The sequence below is a fragment of the Schistocerca piceifrons genome, chromosome 5 (genome assembly GCF_021461385.2).
Source record: "Schistocerca piceifrons isolate TAMUIC-IGC-003096 chromosome 5, iqSchPice1.1, whole genome shotgun sequence".
Taxonomy (NCBI): Eukaryota; Metazoa; Arthropoda; class Insecta; order Orthoptera; family Acrididae; genus Schistocerca; species Schistocerca piceifrons.
In genome coordinates, this window is record NC_060142.1 from 22,098,399 (window position 1) to 22,119,829 (window position 21,431).

At 41.2% G+C, this 21,431-nt stretch overlaps 1 protein-coding gene across 1 annotated transcript in view; it reads right to left on the bottom strand.

Annotated features, from left to right (window-relative positions):
* Window positions 1-21,431, bottom strand: part of LOC124798671 (UDP-glucosyltransferase 2-like) — a 121,515-nt gene that overhangs the window by 44,476 nt on the left and 55,608 nt on the right. Inside the window, exons 3-4 of the mRNA XM_047262171.1 lie at window positions 17,626-17,877; window positions 6,858-7,178 (exon numbers count right to left, since the gene is read on the bottom strand). Of these exons, the coding sequence (XP_047118127.1) occupies window positions 6,858-7,178; window positions 17,626-17,877 (573 nt within the window). The remainder of the gene's footprint in view (window positions 1-6,857; window positions 7,179-17,625; window positions 17,878-21,431) is intronic.

Consider the following 21,431-nt stretch of genomic DNA (forward strand, 5'->3'; position numbering starts at 1 on the left):
ATTTGAATGGTTTATCGTGTAACCAAAATTGCCGTTCGGAGTGGCCGAGCGGTTCTAAGTGCTACAGTCTGGAACCGCGCGACCGCTACGGTCGCAGGTTCGAATCCTGCCTCGGGCATGGATGTGTGTGATGTCGTTAGTTAGGTTTAAGTAGTACTAAGTTCAAGGGGACTGATGACCACAGCAGTTAAGTCCCATAGTGCTCAGAGCCATTTGAACCATTTTTGAACTAAAATTTAGCGAATTCCTTTTACGAAAAAAATTTTTGGTAAGGTCTATGGCACCAAACTGCTGACGTCATGGGTCCATAAGCTTACACACTATGTAATCTAACTTAAACTAAGTTACTCTAAGAATGACACACACGCCCATGCCCGAGGGAGGACTCGAACCTCCGATGGGGGAAGCCGCACGGACCGTGACAAGAAGCCTCAGACAGCACGGCTACCACACGTGACGAGTTCCTTTTAGTACTCTTTCGGATAACTTCACAATTTTTCATTATTTAGAGCCAACTGCCACTTTCTACACTATACATATATCTCGTCTATATAACTTTGCAATTGGTTTTCATCATCTGACGACTTAACTAGACGGTAAATGGTAGCATCATCTGCTCTGATTGACTCATAAATCGTTTATGTACATCAGGAACAACAGAGAGCCTAAAAACTTCCCTGGTGAACTTCAGATATTACTTCTGTTTTACTCGATGACTTTCCGTCAGTTATTACAAACCGTGATCTTTCTCACAGACAATCAGAAATCCAGTCAAACAACTGAGACGATACTCAACAGGAACACAGTTTAATTAGAAGTCACTTGTGAGGAACGATGTCAAAAGCATTCAGGAAACCTAAAAATACAGAATCAGTTTGACCTCCCGTGTCGATAGCACTCATTACTTTGTGAAAGTGAGGACCTAGCTGAGTTTCACAAGAACGATATTTTTGAATCCGTGTTGGCTATTTGTCAACGAACCTTTTTCTTGTAGGTGATTCATAATGTTCGAACGCAGTATATGTTCCAAAATCCTACCGCAAATCGACGTTTGTAATTTATATCTATAGTTCAGCGGATTACTCCTATTTCCTTTTTTGTGTATTGGTGTGACGTCTACAACTTTCCAGTCTTGGTTACTAAGTCTGGAGCTATTGAATCAGCATTCTGTGAAAGGAACCTGACTGGTATACATTCTGGACCGGAGGCCTTGCCTTGTAAGCTATTTCTGAGTTACTGATGTTGGCAGTTGTTCTTGATTCGAAATCTGGATACTGACTTATACTTTAATGGCACTGTCGTGAATAGCATTACCATCGTCATCACGCTGTGAAGGTACTGATTGTGTTCCCATTCAACCAGAATCATGTTCGGTTTCCTGCCCGATTTCGATACAGAGTTTCATTGTGGAAATTATTAAAAGCATCTCGCACTGAAGTTTTCACTAAATTTCGTGCTTTATTAAAACTTCGCCATTCTCGGGAGTTTTAGGTTATTTCAAATTTGACATGCTTTTCTCGTTGCTTATGCAACAGTTTTCTTAACCGTCTTGTGTACCAGAGAGGATTGGTACCATCTATTACTAATGACGTCGATATTATTTCTTTAAACGTAAACGCATACATAGTTTGGGAGGACAAGAGAGTATCTTTTAGGGAGGTGTCAAAAGAATTTTTATTTGCTTTTTCAAATAGACGTATTTGGCGTTTATTTTTGGTGGTTTCTGATGATACGTTGTAAACACTGACCTCCGTGCCTGTCATGGTGCCCCTGTCTGCTCAGGATTATTTTTTGCTAACAGGTCATGTATGTTTTCGCAACCATTTACTCTATGGGTGGGCTTCTGAACTAGTTGTTCAAAACAATTTTCTGAGAAAATGTTCAGCACGATTTTGGATGGCATTTTATGTCGACAGCCGACTTTAAAAAAGTATTTTTGCCAACTTATCAAATATAGACTGAAGTCACCACCAACTATAATTGTATGGGTGGGCTACCTATTTTGGAAAGAATTTGAAGCTTTCCTTTTAACTGTTGAGCAACTGTCTGAGTCGGGAGGTCAGTAAAATGAACAAGTCATAATTTCTTTTCCATTTGACAAACATAACCTTTACCCATACTAACTCACAGGAACTATCTACTTCAGTTTCGCTATAAGGTAAACCACTTCTGATAGCAATAAACACCCCACCACCAAGAGTATATAATCTATCCTTTCGACGGAACTCATTTTCGGCTCTAGCCGGCTTTCCGTACCTATAACGATTTGAGATTCTGTGCTATTTTGTTAGCTCTTTGAGCTCTGGTTCTTTTGCATCACAGATTCCACAATTTATAGCTACAATATTGATTGTTTCCATGTCTGCTCACTGTCTAGTAATGATTCTCTACCGTTCAGTAATACTCAAAACAGACAGTTACAGGTGTTGTGTATCAAATGTCATTCAGTAGATCTGATGCGTCTAATACGTACTCCAGTAATAAAATGCACTCTTCCCCCTTCCACACGACTTAGACTTTGTTGTAGAGGATAATCACGATAGTTTGCCGAATTTATGTGTATGTACAGATCTTATTTAGACCACGAAACGCATTAAGCTTTACATGGTTATTACTAACTTAAGCGAGAGAAGTCACGGTAAGTCGTACTAGTGACAACAGGATGTGCTCTTAATGGAATCGGAGAAGTCAGTGTCATGCCGCTGATACCATTTGCCAACTCACCAGTAGTGTCAGCTGATAGTGGTAATAAAAATATTGTTATAGCTGAGAAAATAGTCTGAATCTGTGGATTAAAAACCAGATGTCATTGATTCTAGTTACCACTAAGTGTTCTGCCTAAGGCTGTGTGGCAACTGGTGTAGACTGCTCAGAGTTTAAGTAAAGTGTAGACAGAACACCCATTCATTTTATTTCTCACATTTGGTTTTAACTACGGTAGCACCACACTTAAACATTAAACAGACTGTTTCTCCCATGTGCATTCTTTCTCCTGTTATCTAATTTTAAACAGAAATTGTATAAAGAATTATGTACTGTTTTGTACTCTTTCCCACAGTCTGTTTTGACAGAAAAAGGAACTTTATATTACTTGCAGATTGAAACTATGGGAGAGACTGGTCACTAAAGCTAATATCCTCACAAACCCTGCAGCAGGAGCAGTCTCTCATACTCCGTATACTAATGACCTCAACCAGTTTACCCATTCAATTTAAGGGACTTCAATTCCCAGTCGAGGTTTCATTGGCAATAATAACATACAGGCCTCAAGGGAAGTGGAAGCAGAAATGGCCAGAGAGGGGAAAGGGGGAAAGGACATAGAAAGATTCTGGAAGATGAGGAGGAGGAGCAGCTAAGTAGGAGGTGGAGAGATATAAAGTGGTTGAGGATGTGGACAGAGATAGGGGGTGTAGGACACAGACAGAGAGAGCAGGGAGAAAGACATGAGCACTTACATCCAACTCACGTGTATATTTGGCGATTGTGAAACACTGCTATCTTTGTTAATTGCGTAATAAATAATAGCGATAAGGTTCCTAAATAATTTCTTGTCTGCCCTCTAGCCAGTTGCATAGCACCTCACCATTTGTATGTACAGCTATGTCTGGAGGGTAGGGAGAGAAGGAAGGGGTTAAACTGGAGGGTACAGGTGGGAGAGGGCATCAGAGACAATTTGGGCTTATACCTGTACAGCCATCATACTGATGTGTTCTATCAGCCAAACCCTTCTTTTAGTCAGGTTTTGCCATAAATTTCTTATTTCCCCAGTTATTGTGTATCTCCTCATTTGATCTTCCAATCTAATCTTCAACAGTCTTCTATAACACGAATTTTTCAGAACCTTCTATTCTCTTCTTGTCTGTTCTGCTCATCATCGATATTTTACTTTTTTAGAAGGCTACGTTGTATACAATTATTTTAGAACGGACTTCCTAACACTGAAGTTTATATTTTATATTAGAAACCTCTCTTTACCAGAAAAGCTATTCTTGCAACTGCTATGCTGTTTCTGTACTCTCTCTACTTAAGCCATTGTCACTTATTTTGCCACCCAAATAGATAAACATATTAACAATTTTGAGTGTTTCGTTTCTCAGTATAATTCTATCAGCATCACCTTATTTAATTCACCTACATTCCATTACCACTTTTTACAGTTTTTGGTGTTCATCTTGTAATCTCTTTTCTATATACACATATTTTTAATGTTCTTGCAAGTTTTTTTGCAACCTCTAATGTTGTTACCAAAAATCTTCAAAATTACTCGATGGATTTACTTTTGATTTTTACTTGATACTCTAATAAACATTTGGGGTGATATATACTGTATATTTGTGAATTATGTATATCGTGTATAAACATTTACATAATATATAAAGGAGAAACTTAGTTAACAGAAATCTCGAAGTTCCTAACCTAATGCTTGCAGTGTTTAAACAATACTCTAATAAACATGTGGACTGATACACAGGGTGGTACAAAAAGGTACGGCCAAACTTTCAGGAAACATTCCTCACACACAAAGAAAAAAAATATGTTATGTGGACGTGTGACCAGAAACGCTTACTTTCCATGTTAGAGCTCATTTTATTACTTCTCTTCAAATCACATTAATCATGGAATGGAAACACACAGCAATAGAACGTACCAGCGTGACTTCAAACGCTTTGTTACAGGAAATGTTCAAAATGCCCTCCGTTAGCGAGGATACATGCATCCACCCTCCGTCGCATGGAATCCCTGATGCGCTGATGCAGCCCTGGAGAATGGCGTATTGTATCACAGCCGTCCACAATACGAGCACAAAGAGTCTCTACATTTGGTACAGGGGTTGCGTAGACAAGAGCTTTCAAATGCCCCCATAAATGAAAGTCAAAAGGGTTGAGGTCAGGAGAGCGTGGAGGCTATGGAATTGTTCCGCCTCCACCAATCCATCGGTCACCGAATCTGTTGTTGAGAAGCGTACGAACACTTCTACTGAAATGTGCAGGAGCTCCATAGTGCATGAACCACATGTTGTGCGTAGTTGTAAAGACACATGTTCTAGCAGCACAGGTAGAGTATCACGTATGAAATCATGATAACGTGCTCCATTGAGCGTAAGTGAAAGAACATGGAACCCAATCAAGACATCACCAACAATGCCTGCCCAAACGTTCACAGAAAATCTGTGTTGATGACGTGATTGCACAATTGCGTGCGGATTCTCGTCAGCCTACACATGTAAAAATTTACAATTTGATCACGTTGGAATGAAGCCTCATCCGTAGAGAGAACATTTGCACTGAAATGAGGATTGACACATTGCTGGGTGAACCATTCGCAGAAGTGTACCTGTGGAGGCCAATCAGCTGCTGATAGTGCCTGCACACGCTGTACATGGTACGGAAACAACTTGTTCTCCCGTAGCACTCTCCATAAGTGACGTGGTCAACGTTACCTTGTACAGCAGCAACTTCTCTGACGCTGACATTAGGGTTATCGTCAACTGCACGAAGAATTGCCTCGTCCATTGCAGGTATCCTCGTCGTTGTAGGTCTTCCCCAGTCGCGAGTCATACGCTGGAATGTTCCGTGCTCCCTAAGACGCCGATCAATTGCTTCGAACGTCTTCCTGTCGGGACACCTTCGTTCTGGAAATCTGTTTCGATACAAACGTACCGCGCCACGGCTATTGCCCCGTGCTAATCCATACATAAAATGGGCATCTGCCAACTCCGCATTTGTAAACATTGCACTGACTGCAAAACCACGTTCGTGATGAACACTAACCTGTTGATGCTACGTATTGATGTGCTTGATGCTAGTACTGTAGAGCAATGAGTCGCATGTCAACACAAGCACCGAAGTCAACATTATCTTCCTTCAATTGGGCCAACTGGCAGTGAATCGAGGAAGTACAGTACATACTGACGAAACTAAAATGAGCTCTAACATGGAAATTAAGCGTTTCCGGACACATGTCCACATAATATCTTTTCTTTATTTGTGTTTGAGGAATGTTTCCTGAAAGTTTGGCCGTACCTTTTTGTAACACCCTGTAATGGAGGAAAACTGTTGGCAACAGTCTTCAAATTTTTTGACCAACTAATTTAAGCTATTGAGCTTTTTACATGTTAGCTGAATAAACATTCAGATAACAGTATATTTTTTGAACAACAGTCTACAGGTTTTCTGTTAAAACCGACTGTACTATGCTGTACTGAAAAAAAGTGTGGTTTCATTTTCTTTCTCACTGTCCACTTTAACTATAATAACAGCACATTTAAACATTTTACAGATTCTTTCTTCCATATGTATTCTTTTTCCTTATATGTAATTAAAAGAAAAATGTATGTACAATACGCCAGTGGCAGTCTTAAATATTTGATTTGTTAACAAATACCAAAATATCCATTCCAAAGCTTTTTCTGTTTTTCGTTTACTTTTTTCTGTTTCCTTTACTGCTATCTCAATATACAGGCTATAACCCTGTCTCACTTCCTTCTCAGCTGCAACTTCTCAATCATGTCATATGATTCTTATACTTGCAGTCTGTTGTGAATAACTTTTCAATGCCTGTAGTTTAAACCTGACAATGCTCAAGTCAATATTCTCAAATGTTTTCTCTAATACTATAAATACTGAAAGTGTATATTTGTCTTTCCTTGTTCCATCTTTTAAGACAAGAGATTTCTAAAAGCTGTAATTAATGGGATGGTGAAAGAAGAGAACGACAGGAACAAGCCTCAATATGAGTGTGTGAGCCAGCAGTCGATGGTAATGGAAGTACCAGTCGTGATGAAGTAAAGAGGATAATGGATAAAACAAATCTTACACAATTGTCAGTTACTCCAGAGGTGAGACAGTGGCACAGACCTTTGGCAGGGGCTTAGGCTGTTGTATGTGGAGACCCCCGACCTCGACCACGCCAGGCGAGAGCGGCACGGGCTGGTTGGCGCTGGAGTGGCTGTTGAGCAGCAGCAGGCTGGTGCTGTGGACCAGCTGGCTGGTGGGCGGCACCCCGCTGCCCAGCTCAGCCCGCTCCACGGCGTCGATCACCCGCTCCGACAGCCACCAGTTGCCCAGTCTCGCCAGCAGGTAGAACGCCGTGTTGGCCGTCCTCTCCCAGAAACCCAGTGGTGCCACCAGCGGCAGGAAGAAGTTCTCCATGTAGGCTGGATGGTCAGGGTCCCCCATCTGCAACACAGCTGCCCAATAATGCCACCAGCATATCTCCTGACGTTTATTATCCAGCAACATTCATTTGAATCCCAACATTTTTAATCTAGGTCTAACTGTGACAGTTGTGAATGTCAGTAACTGAAATATCCATAGAGATGTAACAAGACTCCTTTACTGAATTTTACGCAGTGAGACTCATAAGATTTTTTTCCAAGACCGATTTTGTTTTCAGTTAGTAAAATCTAGTTGATTTATTAACACTATTTTGCTGGGTAACATTTGGAACTATCTGGCGGCGGAATACAAAATATAAACTGTTTTAGTTCATTTTGCTTTGATTGGATAGGATGCTACCAATATAAATAATTGTAATGGTCATGAGCTGCTTTCCCAATCACAGACTTGAATGACACTGGCATACGTTACATGCCACGAAGTGACGAGTATAAAGAATAGACAGTTGTGCTGAAAAAAGTGGATGATTATAAGCACACTAGACACAAAATTAGCCACACCCTACCACCCCGATCCCCAGCGTTTAACACATACTCTATGCATTACAATGACCTCCAATCGGCGAAAAAGACATTCCACAGTCTTATGAATATGTTACATATTATTTCTTTTAAATCAGAACGCAGAGTAAACCAATGATCAAATATCCCCATTGAATTTATTATTTATTTAAGCAGCAAAACACTTTTAAAATATGAAACACCACTTTAAAAAATATATTTTCTCATATCCTACAGAAAATGGGCGTTGCTGATGATGATTATGTAGATAACCTTCTTTGAGATAATATAATATTCTTGAAACAGAATGCCCAAAGTGGTAAGAAACATTTCCTGATAGAAGAACCTGAAAAGAGTTCCAATGCAGCACAAAGAAAAAGACAGCTGAATATCTAGCCCAGCCCATTATTACAAAAGCAAGAACGCAGGGAGGTACAATAAGACACTGATGAGGAAAATTTTTTGGTGAAAAATACCGAAAACATTGTTTCTCCAGACTCAAAGAGAAGGAAAGTTGATTATGCGATACAGCTTACAGATGTTATGGAAGAGCAGGAAGAAAATGCTATGGGAGATCAGAGTGAAGTACTGGACGATAATGACGGTATACTTGAATTCCCTGAACTTGCAAAGTGCAAATTTCAACTACGGAATGGCGTCTAGAAAGACGTAACTCAGTTTTGCATACTACTTTTGCTCGACATTGAGTATGGCGGAGAAATGCTAATGCCAATCGACATTTTCTGTTATAAAACAAACCTCAAAATGCTTATAACTGATATTACAATTCCTGGTAGAATTTAACGTGCTGAACGAAAAGGAATTGTGTTCACTACTGACGAAACTGACATGAAAGCTTATATTTGCATGAATCTTGATATGGCGCATCACATTCTGCCAACATTCAGAAGGAACTAGTCCTAGCAGTTCCATATCTTGCACAAGTAATATATCTTGACAGGTTTGAGGTCATTCGGAAATACTAGGATTTTGCTAACAATGCAATCCAGTCTGCACAGATGATCCTGCCTTCAAAATTAGACCTGTCATATATTTTTTTAAATAAAAACTTTCAGGCATCTCTGACTAACACAATATTTCAGTTTGTTGACGAACATGTGGGACTATTCATTCAAAATAAACCCATAAGTTGGGATTTAAACTGTGCTGTGAACGTACTCTTAAATTCTTAAACAGGAAGAATAGTGTCGGGAGGAATCAAGTTTGCAACTCTTCAGCTAAATAAAACCTCATTAGGACTCTTCCAGACAACTTCTTTGACTCTCTGACTGTGCTATTTTATGTGGCTGAGAAGATTAAATAACTCAGAGCAGCACGCACCAAAAGTAAATTTATGCCAAAATCATTGCCTCTCGATGAAGGTATGTAAAGAGGAGAAATATGGTCTCAGGAGCAGTAGTTTGACAGCCTTGATGTGGGTGGGTAATAAAGCTCCGTTTCTTCTGAGTAATTTTATATCGCCAATCCCAATAGAATCAGCGAAATGGCTCTTCTCTTTTCTGGCAAAATTAGTGTTTCTTGTCCAGCGAAGGTACACCATTCCAGTCAGCACACGGGGTCATGTCTCACAAGGAGGTTAGATACGAGATTGATAAGAAAACAAGAGCATTTCAAGCACCTTTTTGATCTTCCTTAAATTAAAGTGCACAAATCGTATGTAATACTTTAAAAATTACGGTCTACTGCTGTGAATATCTAGGAGACTATAAATTAATTGGAATTGAGGCATTGTGTTGCTCGAAGTCTATTGGGAAACTTCTCAAGCCGGATCGTGAAACGTTGTACTGCACTAGGCAGGTAGGCGAACGAATATATGAGACAAGTACTGCGTATACTAAAGACTAAATAATGAACTGCAGAGATAAGGACAAAACGGAAACTCCATAGGCAGCTTGTGTGAATCTGTAGTCACCACGTAGAGGATAAATCGACGTACAAAGCACCAATCGGCCGTCACCGTGTTTCTGAAGTGCAGTTCAAAGACTCCTCTTCGTAATAAAATTTGCAGGGTTATTATGCCGTGGTCGAATGTATTTCACCTTAAAACCTGACGTTTCGTCGCCATCTGTGAAGTATACCTTTTCCGAATGTCCGATTGGCACCCGGGATCGCTGCTGACAACAACAGAATTCCGCTTCTGCGAGCTTCCACGATAGGGGGCCGCCGTCACATGTTTCAAATACGCAAGCGCAATTGGCTGCTGTCGACTGCCGTCGTCCGCTGTTGCTCTCATCCCACGGTGAAAGATGTGTACCAGTCTTTTAATGGAATTGGTGTAATTAATCTCTGTACCAAGTTTCACTGGTATAGACATATTACTTTCGGAGGAAACTGTACTTGAAACTAAAAATTTCAAAGTTTTCATATATTTTTTCAACCTACATTGACAATTAAAACTGTCGTCATTGCGGGTTCCTGTATGCTCCAGATTACGTTTGGAGGCCCTCTTTTGAAATCTGTCCTCTTCTATCATTTGTAGGGCACTTTTCTCTGCGTCCCACACCCTCAGCTGGGCAACTGATATACGCACATTCTTCATGTTCTTTGGAGGCACTATAGGTATCACTGAAAACTTTCAGCTTGCTGGATAATCCATGACTGAAACACAATACTGCAACCATGACACCAGCCTTTAGGGGTTTGAGACACATAAATCCTATTTTATCAAAGCGATGCCACATGTAGTTACTGAAACTTTCCTTGGGATTTTGAGATTTCCCATAGATGAATTAAGCAAGCAAGTCTCTGTAGATAGCTTTTAAAACATATGCATTGGTAGGGGATGCTTACGTCTATATTCGTCACCAGCAGCACTAATGTGGACTACATCATGACTCAGGGTTCTTGGGCAGAGAGAATTATAGGGATGTTCTGTTACCTTTAAAGCTATTCCTTCTGTTAAAAATGCTTATTTCGTCCATATTTACGATCTGCACGAATAAAATATAACTATAAAACAATAAGATTATCTCCTAAAATCAAGTACTATTTCTAATCATTGCTAAAAGTAAAACGAAAACACAGTGCTGAACTGATGTTCAGCTGTTACCCGCTTTCGCTTAGCACCCGGTTCATCAACTTGCAAAACAGTATTCAAAGAATAAATAAAGACAAAGAAAATCTGTAGGAGCCAGTATAAACAGCTCAGTTGACAGCAGACAGAAAGGAGAGTGACGCTGTTTAGAAAATGCTCTTTCTTTCCCATTAATATACAACAAACATCCAAAAACCACACATATTCTGGTTCAGGAAGGACTGTAGTGTATGTTAACACAATAACAAAATCCTTATTCCGACGGATTTTCACTTCATGGTTCCCTTAAGGTGTCCTGAATGATTCAACCCTTTGAGCGCTGCAGATGTGGATTCCCAACGCGCACCACCCTTTCGCAGGGGCTGCAAACGTCGCTAGCAGCTGCTGAGGTATTTCTAATGGGCGCTGCAGACGGCATTCACCGTCAAGGAGTGGCCGTACCTGATCCTAATGACGGCTTTTGCTGCCATCCCGTCCTGCTACCTGTGGAGCTTGTAATGTGACAATGTGCCTTTTAGAGAAGGCCAGATATAGTCAAGGCGCAACTGTAGAGAAAGTGGACGCTTATGCCATCTGTGGGCCAGAATCGAAGGCAAAGCGGAAGTGCTTCCGCCTGGTGGCAGCTAAATTAAAGAACGCTATGCGGGAGACAGTGTTGGTTTGTGCTGCACTCTGACAGCGAAATAACAAAAGAATTAAACTAAATAATATTGTTACATGTAGTAAAAATATAAATGTAATATTACTTTAATATATGAAAATGACTGTAATTGAGTATTGTAATGCTATGGTATGTTTAATCGTAAATAAAGAACTTGGCGTAATGTAAAATAATGTTTAGGTGTGGAGGGAATCCCAGAGAATGAGAACAGTGAACAGGTTGGCGCGTAATATCGGCGGTAGAAGTAAGTTGGCATACCTCTGAGGCAGGACAAGTGTTAAGTGGCGTAAAAGTGTCTGCCGGTGTGTGCTACGGTAACGTTGCTAACAGACTATTTAGAAGTGAGCTGAAAACAGATATGGACTATGTTTATCGTATGGCTACAAGCTAAATGGGCACTAAGGCTTGTAAGACGCGGTATTTCGACAGAGATGGACTGTGAGCGCCAAAATAGTACGGTTTCCCGTTCTGTGGTACATGGCACTCACGGTGCAATGCTGCGTTAATTGCGACGAGTTGCTTGTGCTAACGGCGAGGTGTGAAGTGACCAGTAACCACATCCAACGGCGTATTGTGATCTCAATAACTGATGAGGTGCATTGGTGAGCTCACTTCGGTAGCAAAGAACTAGAAGTTATCTTACAGGAGTATTATTATAAGCAGTGGTGGTTATACCGACGCCGTTACCAGTACATTTATATTCTGTGAATCAGTTTGTGTAATCGTCAAACAAAGTTCCCTGCAGTGTGTAAAGTTTGGAGGCAATAATAATTTTGTGGTTTAAATTGTATTGCCCGAGTGTAATCAATTATATAAAGGAAATAGTTCCAGTGATTTCTATGTGCTGCAACATCAGTGAAAAGTTATGGTGCGTGAGTGTCGGCGTAGCTATGTTGCAAGAGAAAATAGTCGGAATTAACGCCGAAATGGCTAGCAGACGCCGCTTCATACAACAGATGGAAGATGCCAAGTACTGTTCCACCTTAATTACTATCCAGCTTGATGTGGTGGCTCTTCACTACATTGCCATAGTCAAAAGTTACTCGGTTCCGTCCGAGCAACGTGATTCTCAGTTAGTGTTTTCAGTAACTATATTTACATGCAGATCTATATTGTTCTTTAATTAAGCGTTCAAGGAAATTGCTGCCACCACATTACACATTGTGCCTTCAGCACAATGCAAGCTCAATAACATTAAATTCAGTAATTTTAATTTGTGTAGTTTACATTGACCTAAAACAAGTTCAAGTGTTTATCATGTGTGTTTATGTATTGTGAAACGAATTCAGGCTGTGGTAGTGTTTAAAATGAATAATGTCCTCCTGCTAGGCAATATCAAACATACAGAATTAAGTGCTCCCTGTTCAAAACTTCAAAGAGATTATCAGTGCCACTAATAATCAAATATAGACGTAAAAATAAGTTGGTTACGCGCGATTATCATTATTCATTCCAAAAATTCCGTGTAGTAGTTGGATCACCATAGGGTGTCGATTCAAACCTATTGGACGCGAGAGCCGCTTTCCGGAAGTCCAATGCTGCATGGTCTAATCATAATACAGTAAATTTGGGTAGTGGTATCACAAGCTGCGGACGTCTATAGCCGCTCAGCGGTATTTCTGTCGGATTTCACATTTGCTGTTCAACATTCATGGTAGCTGGTGCCTGTGATCATCTGCATTCTGCTTCCGTGGTGTTGTTTAGCTTTCTGCCTATTGATCAGGATTTTTACAATGCTGTCACTTTTGTGTTAGACAAACCAATGGCTCGTCGGCGTGGTTGCACTGTCAGACACTGGAGATACTCCCAAGAAGTGACAGTGATACTGAATGTGGCATCTTCAATGACTGCAGTGATGATGATGACTCTTCAGAGAGAGCTTCACCAAGTAGAGCTCGCCAAGATAGTTCTTCTTCAGATTCTGAAGGTGAAGACGAATCGATCCATAAAATGTCACACCTCAGTGACAAATTTGATCGGTAAAAGAGTGATTTCAGTTCAGCACTGTGTGAATTTGATGACTCATTGCCAACTAGAGCCCGATTCAAGAGTTTCATTATTTTTTATGATATTTCAATCAGAAAATCTGATGAAATTTATAGCACTTGAAACGCACTGATTTTACACTGTTGCCATGGCAAATACGTCAGAATAAGCTCGTTTCGACTGTCCACCTGGAAAGATACTGGTTCTGAGAAACTGTATATCTTCGTTGGTATTTGGCTTATCATGCTCTGTGTTAAAATGTTGGGAATGTTGGTCCAGAGATGAATTTCTGAACATTCCAATTTTCGGTGCAGATATGTCCCGTGACCGTTATATGTTGCTTTTGAGAATGTTGCAGTTTAGTGACAACTCAGCCAAACGTGCAGATGACAGTTGGTTTTAGATTAGAAAAATAAGTGATACAGTTTGTACGGCATTCCACAGTCCATTCAATCCATACAAAAAGCTCTGTGTCGATGAAAGCCTAGGTCACTTATCCTTTAAAAAATTCATTCCTTCGATTTGGATTCAAGACGTTTGTGTTGTGCGACTGTAAAATTGGATACGTCTTGGATTTCATTGAATACACATGCACAGCATCAGAAATTGATGTCCATAATTTGGGGAAACCTGGCGATACAGTGGCATCATAATGAAGCCATACTGTGAACGTAGACATGCTTAGTGTGTCAAGAGTTGGTATAGAAGTCCAGACTTCTTCCTCTGGCTTCACAACCATTACAGCAGCATGCGGTTCTGTACATAGCAACAGGCGCAATTTGCCGAACTACAGAAGAAATTGTAACGAGGAAAAGTTGAATATATGTCAACTGATACAATGCTTCCCATCAAGTGGTGCGACAAGAGAGAAGTGTTGATGTTGATTACCTGTAATACTACAGGAATGCGTGACACAGGAAAGAGAAACAGGAGGATGAGAAAGTAATGAAGCCACAATGCGTCGTCGACTATATTGCAAGTATCGGCGCAGTAGACCTTTCTGACATTCTATTAAGCTCAGTTGAATCTGTGGGTGGATAGGTTAAATGGTACAAAAAGCTTCTTTTCATATCGTGGGCGTTTGTGTGTTGAATGCTCACACTCTTCGCAGATCGGTCACAGGGAGAAAAATACCATTAGGAGACTTTCATTTGCGTCTGGTACGAGAACTCGTGGAAGAATTTGCTACAGAATGAATAAGAGGCAGGAAAGGAAGACCTCTGATCACGAGAATAGTCTGCACTTTAATGGAAGGCACGTTTCAAATGTCATCCCAAGTGAACAGCATAAGAAACGTGTACTATTCCTTAGATGTGCAGTCTGCTCGAATCAGAATGTGTTACACAAAACCATGTATGAATACCAACCATGCAGCGTTCCGTTATGTGTTGTACCACGTTTTTAATCATACCACACAATGAAGAACTTTTAGCCGAGTTGCTACATCTGAAAGATGAAATAAAATCCTTCCTTGTGAAATAAGTATTTAAAACTTAAAAAATAAAAACAAAAAATGAAAAATAAGTACGAAATCACTGCCATTGCCTGTCCACAGCCCGGAGGAGGAAGAATGATTGGAGATATAACAAGAGCAAAATAAATAAATATAAATAAATAAAAACAAAAATACACACATTAAAAAACGTTTTGTGTCTTCCCAGTTCCTAGAACTCCTGAAGATAGACGTTCACTGCGGACATTGTGTCACAGACACGGTCCCTTTGACTGTTCAGAGATGTCACTACTAAACCCGCCCAAACATGTAAAAACCATGCATGAGCAGCGCCTACTAGATGGAGGGGGTCCAACAGCCAATCAGTTCTAATCATTCCACCGGGAAGCAGGTACACGGCTCATGTTGTCTGTGGTTCAACCATGCCTAGACTGTCAATGCTGCAGTTCGATCACGTCAGCATTATTACTTTGTCCCAGGAGAGGCTCTCAATAAGGTAAGTGTCCAGGCGTCTTGGAGGGAACCAAAGTAATGTCGTTCAGACATGAAAAAGATAAAGAGAGACAGTAACTGTCAATGACATGCCTTGCTCAGGCTGCCAAAGGGCGACTATTGCAGCGGATGACCGCTATCGACACCATGTAGCGTAGTACAGATGGGCCCAACAACATGCCGAATGGACTGCTCAGTATTGGCATTACCTTCTCTTCATCGATGAGTGTTGCATATGACAGACAATCGTTGGAGAGGTGTTTGTAGGCAACCCCGTCAGGCTGAATGCCTTAGACACACTGTCCAGTGACTGCAGCAAGGTGGAGGTTCCCTGCTGTTTTAGGGTGGCATTATGTGGGGTCGACGTACGCCGCTAGTGGTCATGGATGGCGCCATAATGGATGTACGATACGTGAATGCCATCCTCTGACCGATAGTGCAACCCGATCGGCAGCATATTGGCGAGGAATTCGTCTTCATGGACGACAATTCGCGTCCCTGTCGTGCACATCTTGTGAATGACTTCCTTCAGGATAACGACATCGGTCGACTAGAGTGGCCAGTATGTTCTCGAGACACGAACCCTGTCTGACATGCATGGGATGGACTGAAAAGGGATCCACGCCGAATCGCCATTGAGGAGTGGGACAATCTGGACCAATAGTGCCTCGATGCACTTGTGGATAGTATGCCACGACGAATCGAGGCATGCATCAGTGCAAGAGGACGTGCTACTGGGTATTAGAGGTACCGGTGTATACAGCAATCTGGACCTCCACCTCTGATGGTTTCGCTGTGTAGTGGTACAACATGCAATGTGTGGTTTCCATGAGCAATAAAAGGGGCGGAAATGATGTTTACGTTCATCTCTATTCCAAATTTCTGTACAGGTTCCGGAACTCTCGGTACCAAGACGATGCAAAACATATTTTGATGTGTGAAAATAAATGAAAACACAGAAATAACCTGAGAGTCTGTCCAGATGAATTACTGTGCTGACAAACATCTTATGTACAAACATGTAAAACATTCAGTCTGTGCTGACGTAAGACCTTTATGGACACAACAAAAAACGAATTACTCATATCGATCATTTGAGCATGTGAATAAAGAAAATCTTGAAAATTCTGTAGAAGAAAGCTCTTTCAGTATTTCCATAATTTTCCAGTTCTCTAGGCAACTTTTCCAAGCTTTTCTGTCGTTTAAACCTTTCCTTAATAATTAGGAATGCAACAGAAACAAAATCACCAAATTGGTTCAGACATTTTTGGGTTTTAGTGAGACTAACGCACAGCAGTTCATTTTGATGTACAGAGATGTTAAATACTGTATGAAGGTTAGCTTTATTAGATGATGGTCAGTTGCACACACTCACCTGTCTCTGAGACACAAATGTTCATTAGGAATTAAACGTGACATTAGATACTGTAGAAAGTTTAGTATTTCCTTATCGAATTCATAAACATCAGTTATATATCATCGTTTATTTCTAATGCATGATAAAAATTGCTGCCCCTATAAAAAGAATTCGGAAGCACTGGCTTCTTGGCATTGAAGTTACCCTGAGGATAATTTATTGGGTTAATGAGTTCAAAATACATAGTGATTAGCTTCGAAAGAGTATCTTGGCATCCAGATGCTTATCTCGAAAGTTGTCTGCGGGCGAATTACTGCACTAGCACAGATGAGTGTCAGTGTTTGTCCATTGTGGATTCTCCTCCATTTGTGCCTAAGTTAAATAGTAAAAGCTGATAATCAAGTATCAGTATGTCAAATAAAACTCCGTATGATCTTATTATGTTTTGCAAGAACTTATTGCAGATGAAAGAAAGCCTTTGATGGGTAGTTACATGTTATCAGCATAGGCAGTTTCAGTGTACATTATGTCTGTCGAGCAGTTCATCTCCAGATTCAAAGCTATGGAATAAGTGTCCAGATACACTGTGTATATTTGTAACATCGATGACGAGACTAAGACTTCCAGACACTCACATCCACCCTGTCTCCAGAAACACTCAGCACAGGGCGAGGACAGCCGAGCGAAGAGCTCAGGCACAGACGACAGTCCTGGGAGATGGCTATTGGCGCAGGTACGCGGATCAGGTGGCCTCGAGGGTGCGCAGGACATGGCCAGCCAGACGCACAGCTGCAGCAGCCAAAGTGTAACCAGCGATATGTGGTTAACCAACTTTTAACTATAATTAACCATATAAAAAACGCATTTTCGAGCTCTTATCAGTGTGCTGGTGCTTTGTAATGACATATATTCACACGCCAGCCCGCTTCGCGGCTGTACTGACCCTGTCGCGGGCCCATGGCGGGGCGACGCAGGAGGCTATGGCGACCAGCGGGGCGCGGAAGCGGTGGGCGAGGCCGGCCATGCAGTCCCCGGAGAAGACCTCGACCAGCAGCAGGTCGAACTGGGCGGCCGAGGCGAGTAGCCGGCGCACCGCGGGTGCGGCGTACGCGTCGCGGCAGTAGTCGGCCATGAGCGACCATAACTGCACCCAGTTCCGCACCCCGGACACCAGGGTGGCCTCCTCCACCGGCAGCTGCGCAGGAACCGCGGCGACACTGTACTCGAGCGCAGCGTGGTACCAGAGCTACTTCAGCACATTCGACGAACAGCACATTCAGTGACAAAGACAAAATTCATCATGCCATACTGTGATGCAGGATGGGCAAAGACAAACAGGCCCAGAAGACATTTGTAAGACTGGCTTGCAACTGACCCTTTTCAATGTTTAAAATGGCAGTACCCACGAGTTGCCTATATTTATTATTTTCTTGTAACCAATAATGTCTGCAACTGTGGTAAAAGTCAACTCTTGCAATATAGCTACACTGATTAGCCAAAACATTGTGGCCACTGACCATCGAGACATTCGATGCAGCTTTGCAGCGTGGTGTCAACCTAGCAAAGATAAGTGCTGCAAATGCGGAAATCCATTGACGGCTTTGACAAAGGGAAGATTTTTACTAAGCAGAGCCTGTAAACGAGTATCTCGTAAACGGTGAAGCTGGCCAACTGTTCGTGTGCTACTGTCGTGAGCATCTACAGGAAGAGATGGAAGGACAGCGAAACTGCTACTAGGTTCTAAATGGTTGGACGTCCACGACTCTTCACAGAACATGTTGTTCAGAGGTTTGTCTGCTCTGTAAAATAGGATACATGCTGATCCGTGACGTCTCTGCCGAAAGAGCACAGGTGTTTCAGAGCTCACTATTTCAAAATGGTTCAAATGACTCTAAGCACTATGGGACTTAACATCTGAGGTCATCAGTCCCCTAAACTACTTAAACCAAAATAACCGAAGGACATCACACACATCCATGCCCAAGGAAGAATTTGAAGCTGTGACCATAGCAGCAGCACGGTTCCAGACTGAAGGGCCTAGAATCGCTCAGCCACAGTGGCCGGCAGCACACTAGTCATCATACGTTGTTAAACACGGAGCTCCGCAACAGAACACACCTACGTGTTCATGCATTGATCAACAACATCGTCAGTTATGATTGCAGAGGGCATGGGACCATCGAGATTCGATCATCGATCAATGGAAATGTGTTGCAATAGTAATCAAAGACACGCTTAAAGCTGCGAACCACCTGCAACCGTTGATGCTTGACATCGGGAAAGACGTCAAGCATCTTTCATCAGTATAACTGTCTGTGTCTCGGTGCCAGAACCGTGCAATTCTAGGTTCACTTCTATCAAAGGGAAACCCAAACCTCAAACTGTTCCACCACACGTCTGACTCCTTGATGAGTTGAAGTGCTTACAAGCTGTTGGGTCCTGCCACTGCACTCGTGCCTTTTGATTCAGTACGATAGCTTTGTTCTGCTAGCTGCTGACTGAATTCGATAGAAACAATAGTACGCCAACCGTTTTGCACAGCGATTCAACATTCACGATGGCCACTGCGTAGCGAATAGCCATAGTGCTTTAACACACAAACTTTCCTTTTTAATTAGTAGTTTTATGAAAAAGTGTTTTTCCTGATAAAATGGAAGTTTGTGCAAGGTAGGGAAACATCATATAAAAAAACCAAATGTTCTTTTTTTCTATATATTTCTACTAAATACAAATCTAATATTAAAAATACAAATATGATATTCAAAAGTTAATAGCAAAATGAAAATTTTGAGCAGGATATGTTCCCTTGGAACTCCCATTTCCTCTACTTTTGTATGCCTTTCTTTTATTCATAATTAACATAAGATTTAAAAACAATAATCAATCTTCAACAAATATGGCTCATGAATTCCAACTAAAGGGCTAATAATACATGATGAAATAAAAGGATAACATAGCTGAAAAGCGTTGTTAATGCAGATTATTTGTTAATTCCCTATAATGTTCTTATATTTTTATACTAGATTCTGATTTGCTATATGAAATTGCTTTATTTACTGATTAAACACGAAAACATGACTCTCTAAAAATTATGAACAGTATTTGCGAATTTCTTTACTGTTGGATAGCAAAAATGTTGAATTTCAACGGAAGTTGAAAGAAATGCCTATAGCGAAAATCGAACAATAGCCTATTGATTACAAGACTAGAAAACTTCATGTTAAGTTTTTTATTGAAATATTTTATACTGCTGAAATACAATGAACTACAATATTGTGGAAACGCTAATATGAGACTTGATCACAATCAATACATCCTTGGAATTGTATATGACAAGCAAAAACATTTTTTGTTTAAAGGAATAGAAAAGTGAGAATACCACACTATGTTTTGTATAGGCAGCTGTGTAATTTTGTTATGGCCAATCTGGGTGCATAGACAAACATTTCGTTCTTAACAACACTTGGAAAGCCTCAAAGTCGATTATGTCGAGTATGTTTGGTAATTGCATTGTACTGAAGTAGTGCAGACAGCGAGGTACTTCTGAGGGAGAAGAGGAGGAGGGGGTTAGAACAGTAGCGTTGGGCCACTTTGGATGCTAGGGTAGGTGTGGTTCAACAGCTGAAATGAAATGATCGTACAGCATTGTTGGCCAGGAGACCCCATGTGGGGTGTTCGTCCGCCGAGATTGCAAGTCCATTTTAGCTGACACCACTTCGGCGACTTACGAGTCAGTAATGATGAAATGATGATGAAAGACACACAACACCAAGTCATCTCAAGGCAGAGAAAATCCCTGACCCCACCAGGAATCGAACTCGGGACCCTGTGTGCGGGAAGCGAGAACGCTACTGCAAGACCACAAGCTGCAGATGGTTCAACATCTGGAACCTACACATGAATGCAGATCTGTCCTAACTTGTAAGCTACTGCTAGCAGGTGCACATATGATGATACGAACAAGTAATGACAGTACTATTACATATCGATCAATATAGTCGTTCAGAGTCAATAGTTACTCACTAAGAACATTGAAAAAGAAATATACGCATAAAGAAAGGATCAAACAAAGATAGCCAAGATCGCCCAGACACTGCCAGAAGCAAATCTCACACAACTAAAAGGGGTAAAAATTTAGTGTAGCAGACACTATCACATATTATGATTCTTACAGTGTAAAATAAACGACATGTGTCATGTGGAAGCTATGTCAGCTCTGTAATAAGGTGTTCAGCAGTATTACTGGTTCACTAGAATAGCTACCAGTTCCTGTACTCTCCATAACAAAATTTTTAAAGAGATTTTGGCTTCTTGGTCTCTTTCTTCCGACAATAATTTAATGTCATTGCATACTGAGCCATGGCTGCCTCATGCTATGCGCTGGATTAAACCTTCGTTGCGATTCTGTGTTTAGTCTACCACGGTTATCACTATTATGCTGTTATCCTCTCCTTTCACAGGTGGCAGCAGCAGTGTGTATCGATGTTCGCACCTTGGTCTATCTTTGACCTGGCGCTTATAGTTTCCAGCTGGGCAGGGTGCGACCAGTCAGTCGGTTGGCGTGGAGCAGCGAGTAATTCTCCATGGGACATAGTTCGGCTGGGGCCGCTGGCAGTCTCTATGGAGTGTCGGAGTGTGGGGGGCTGTTCACATTGCTACGAGGACTGTGGCTTACCGACCCTGGACACGAAAATTGAGTTTTGATTAAATCTACCAGCAAGTCAAGACTGTTCACAATGTGCCGTTTGG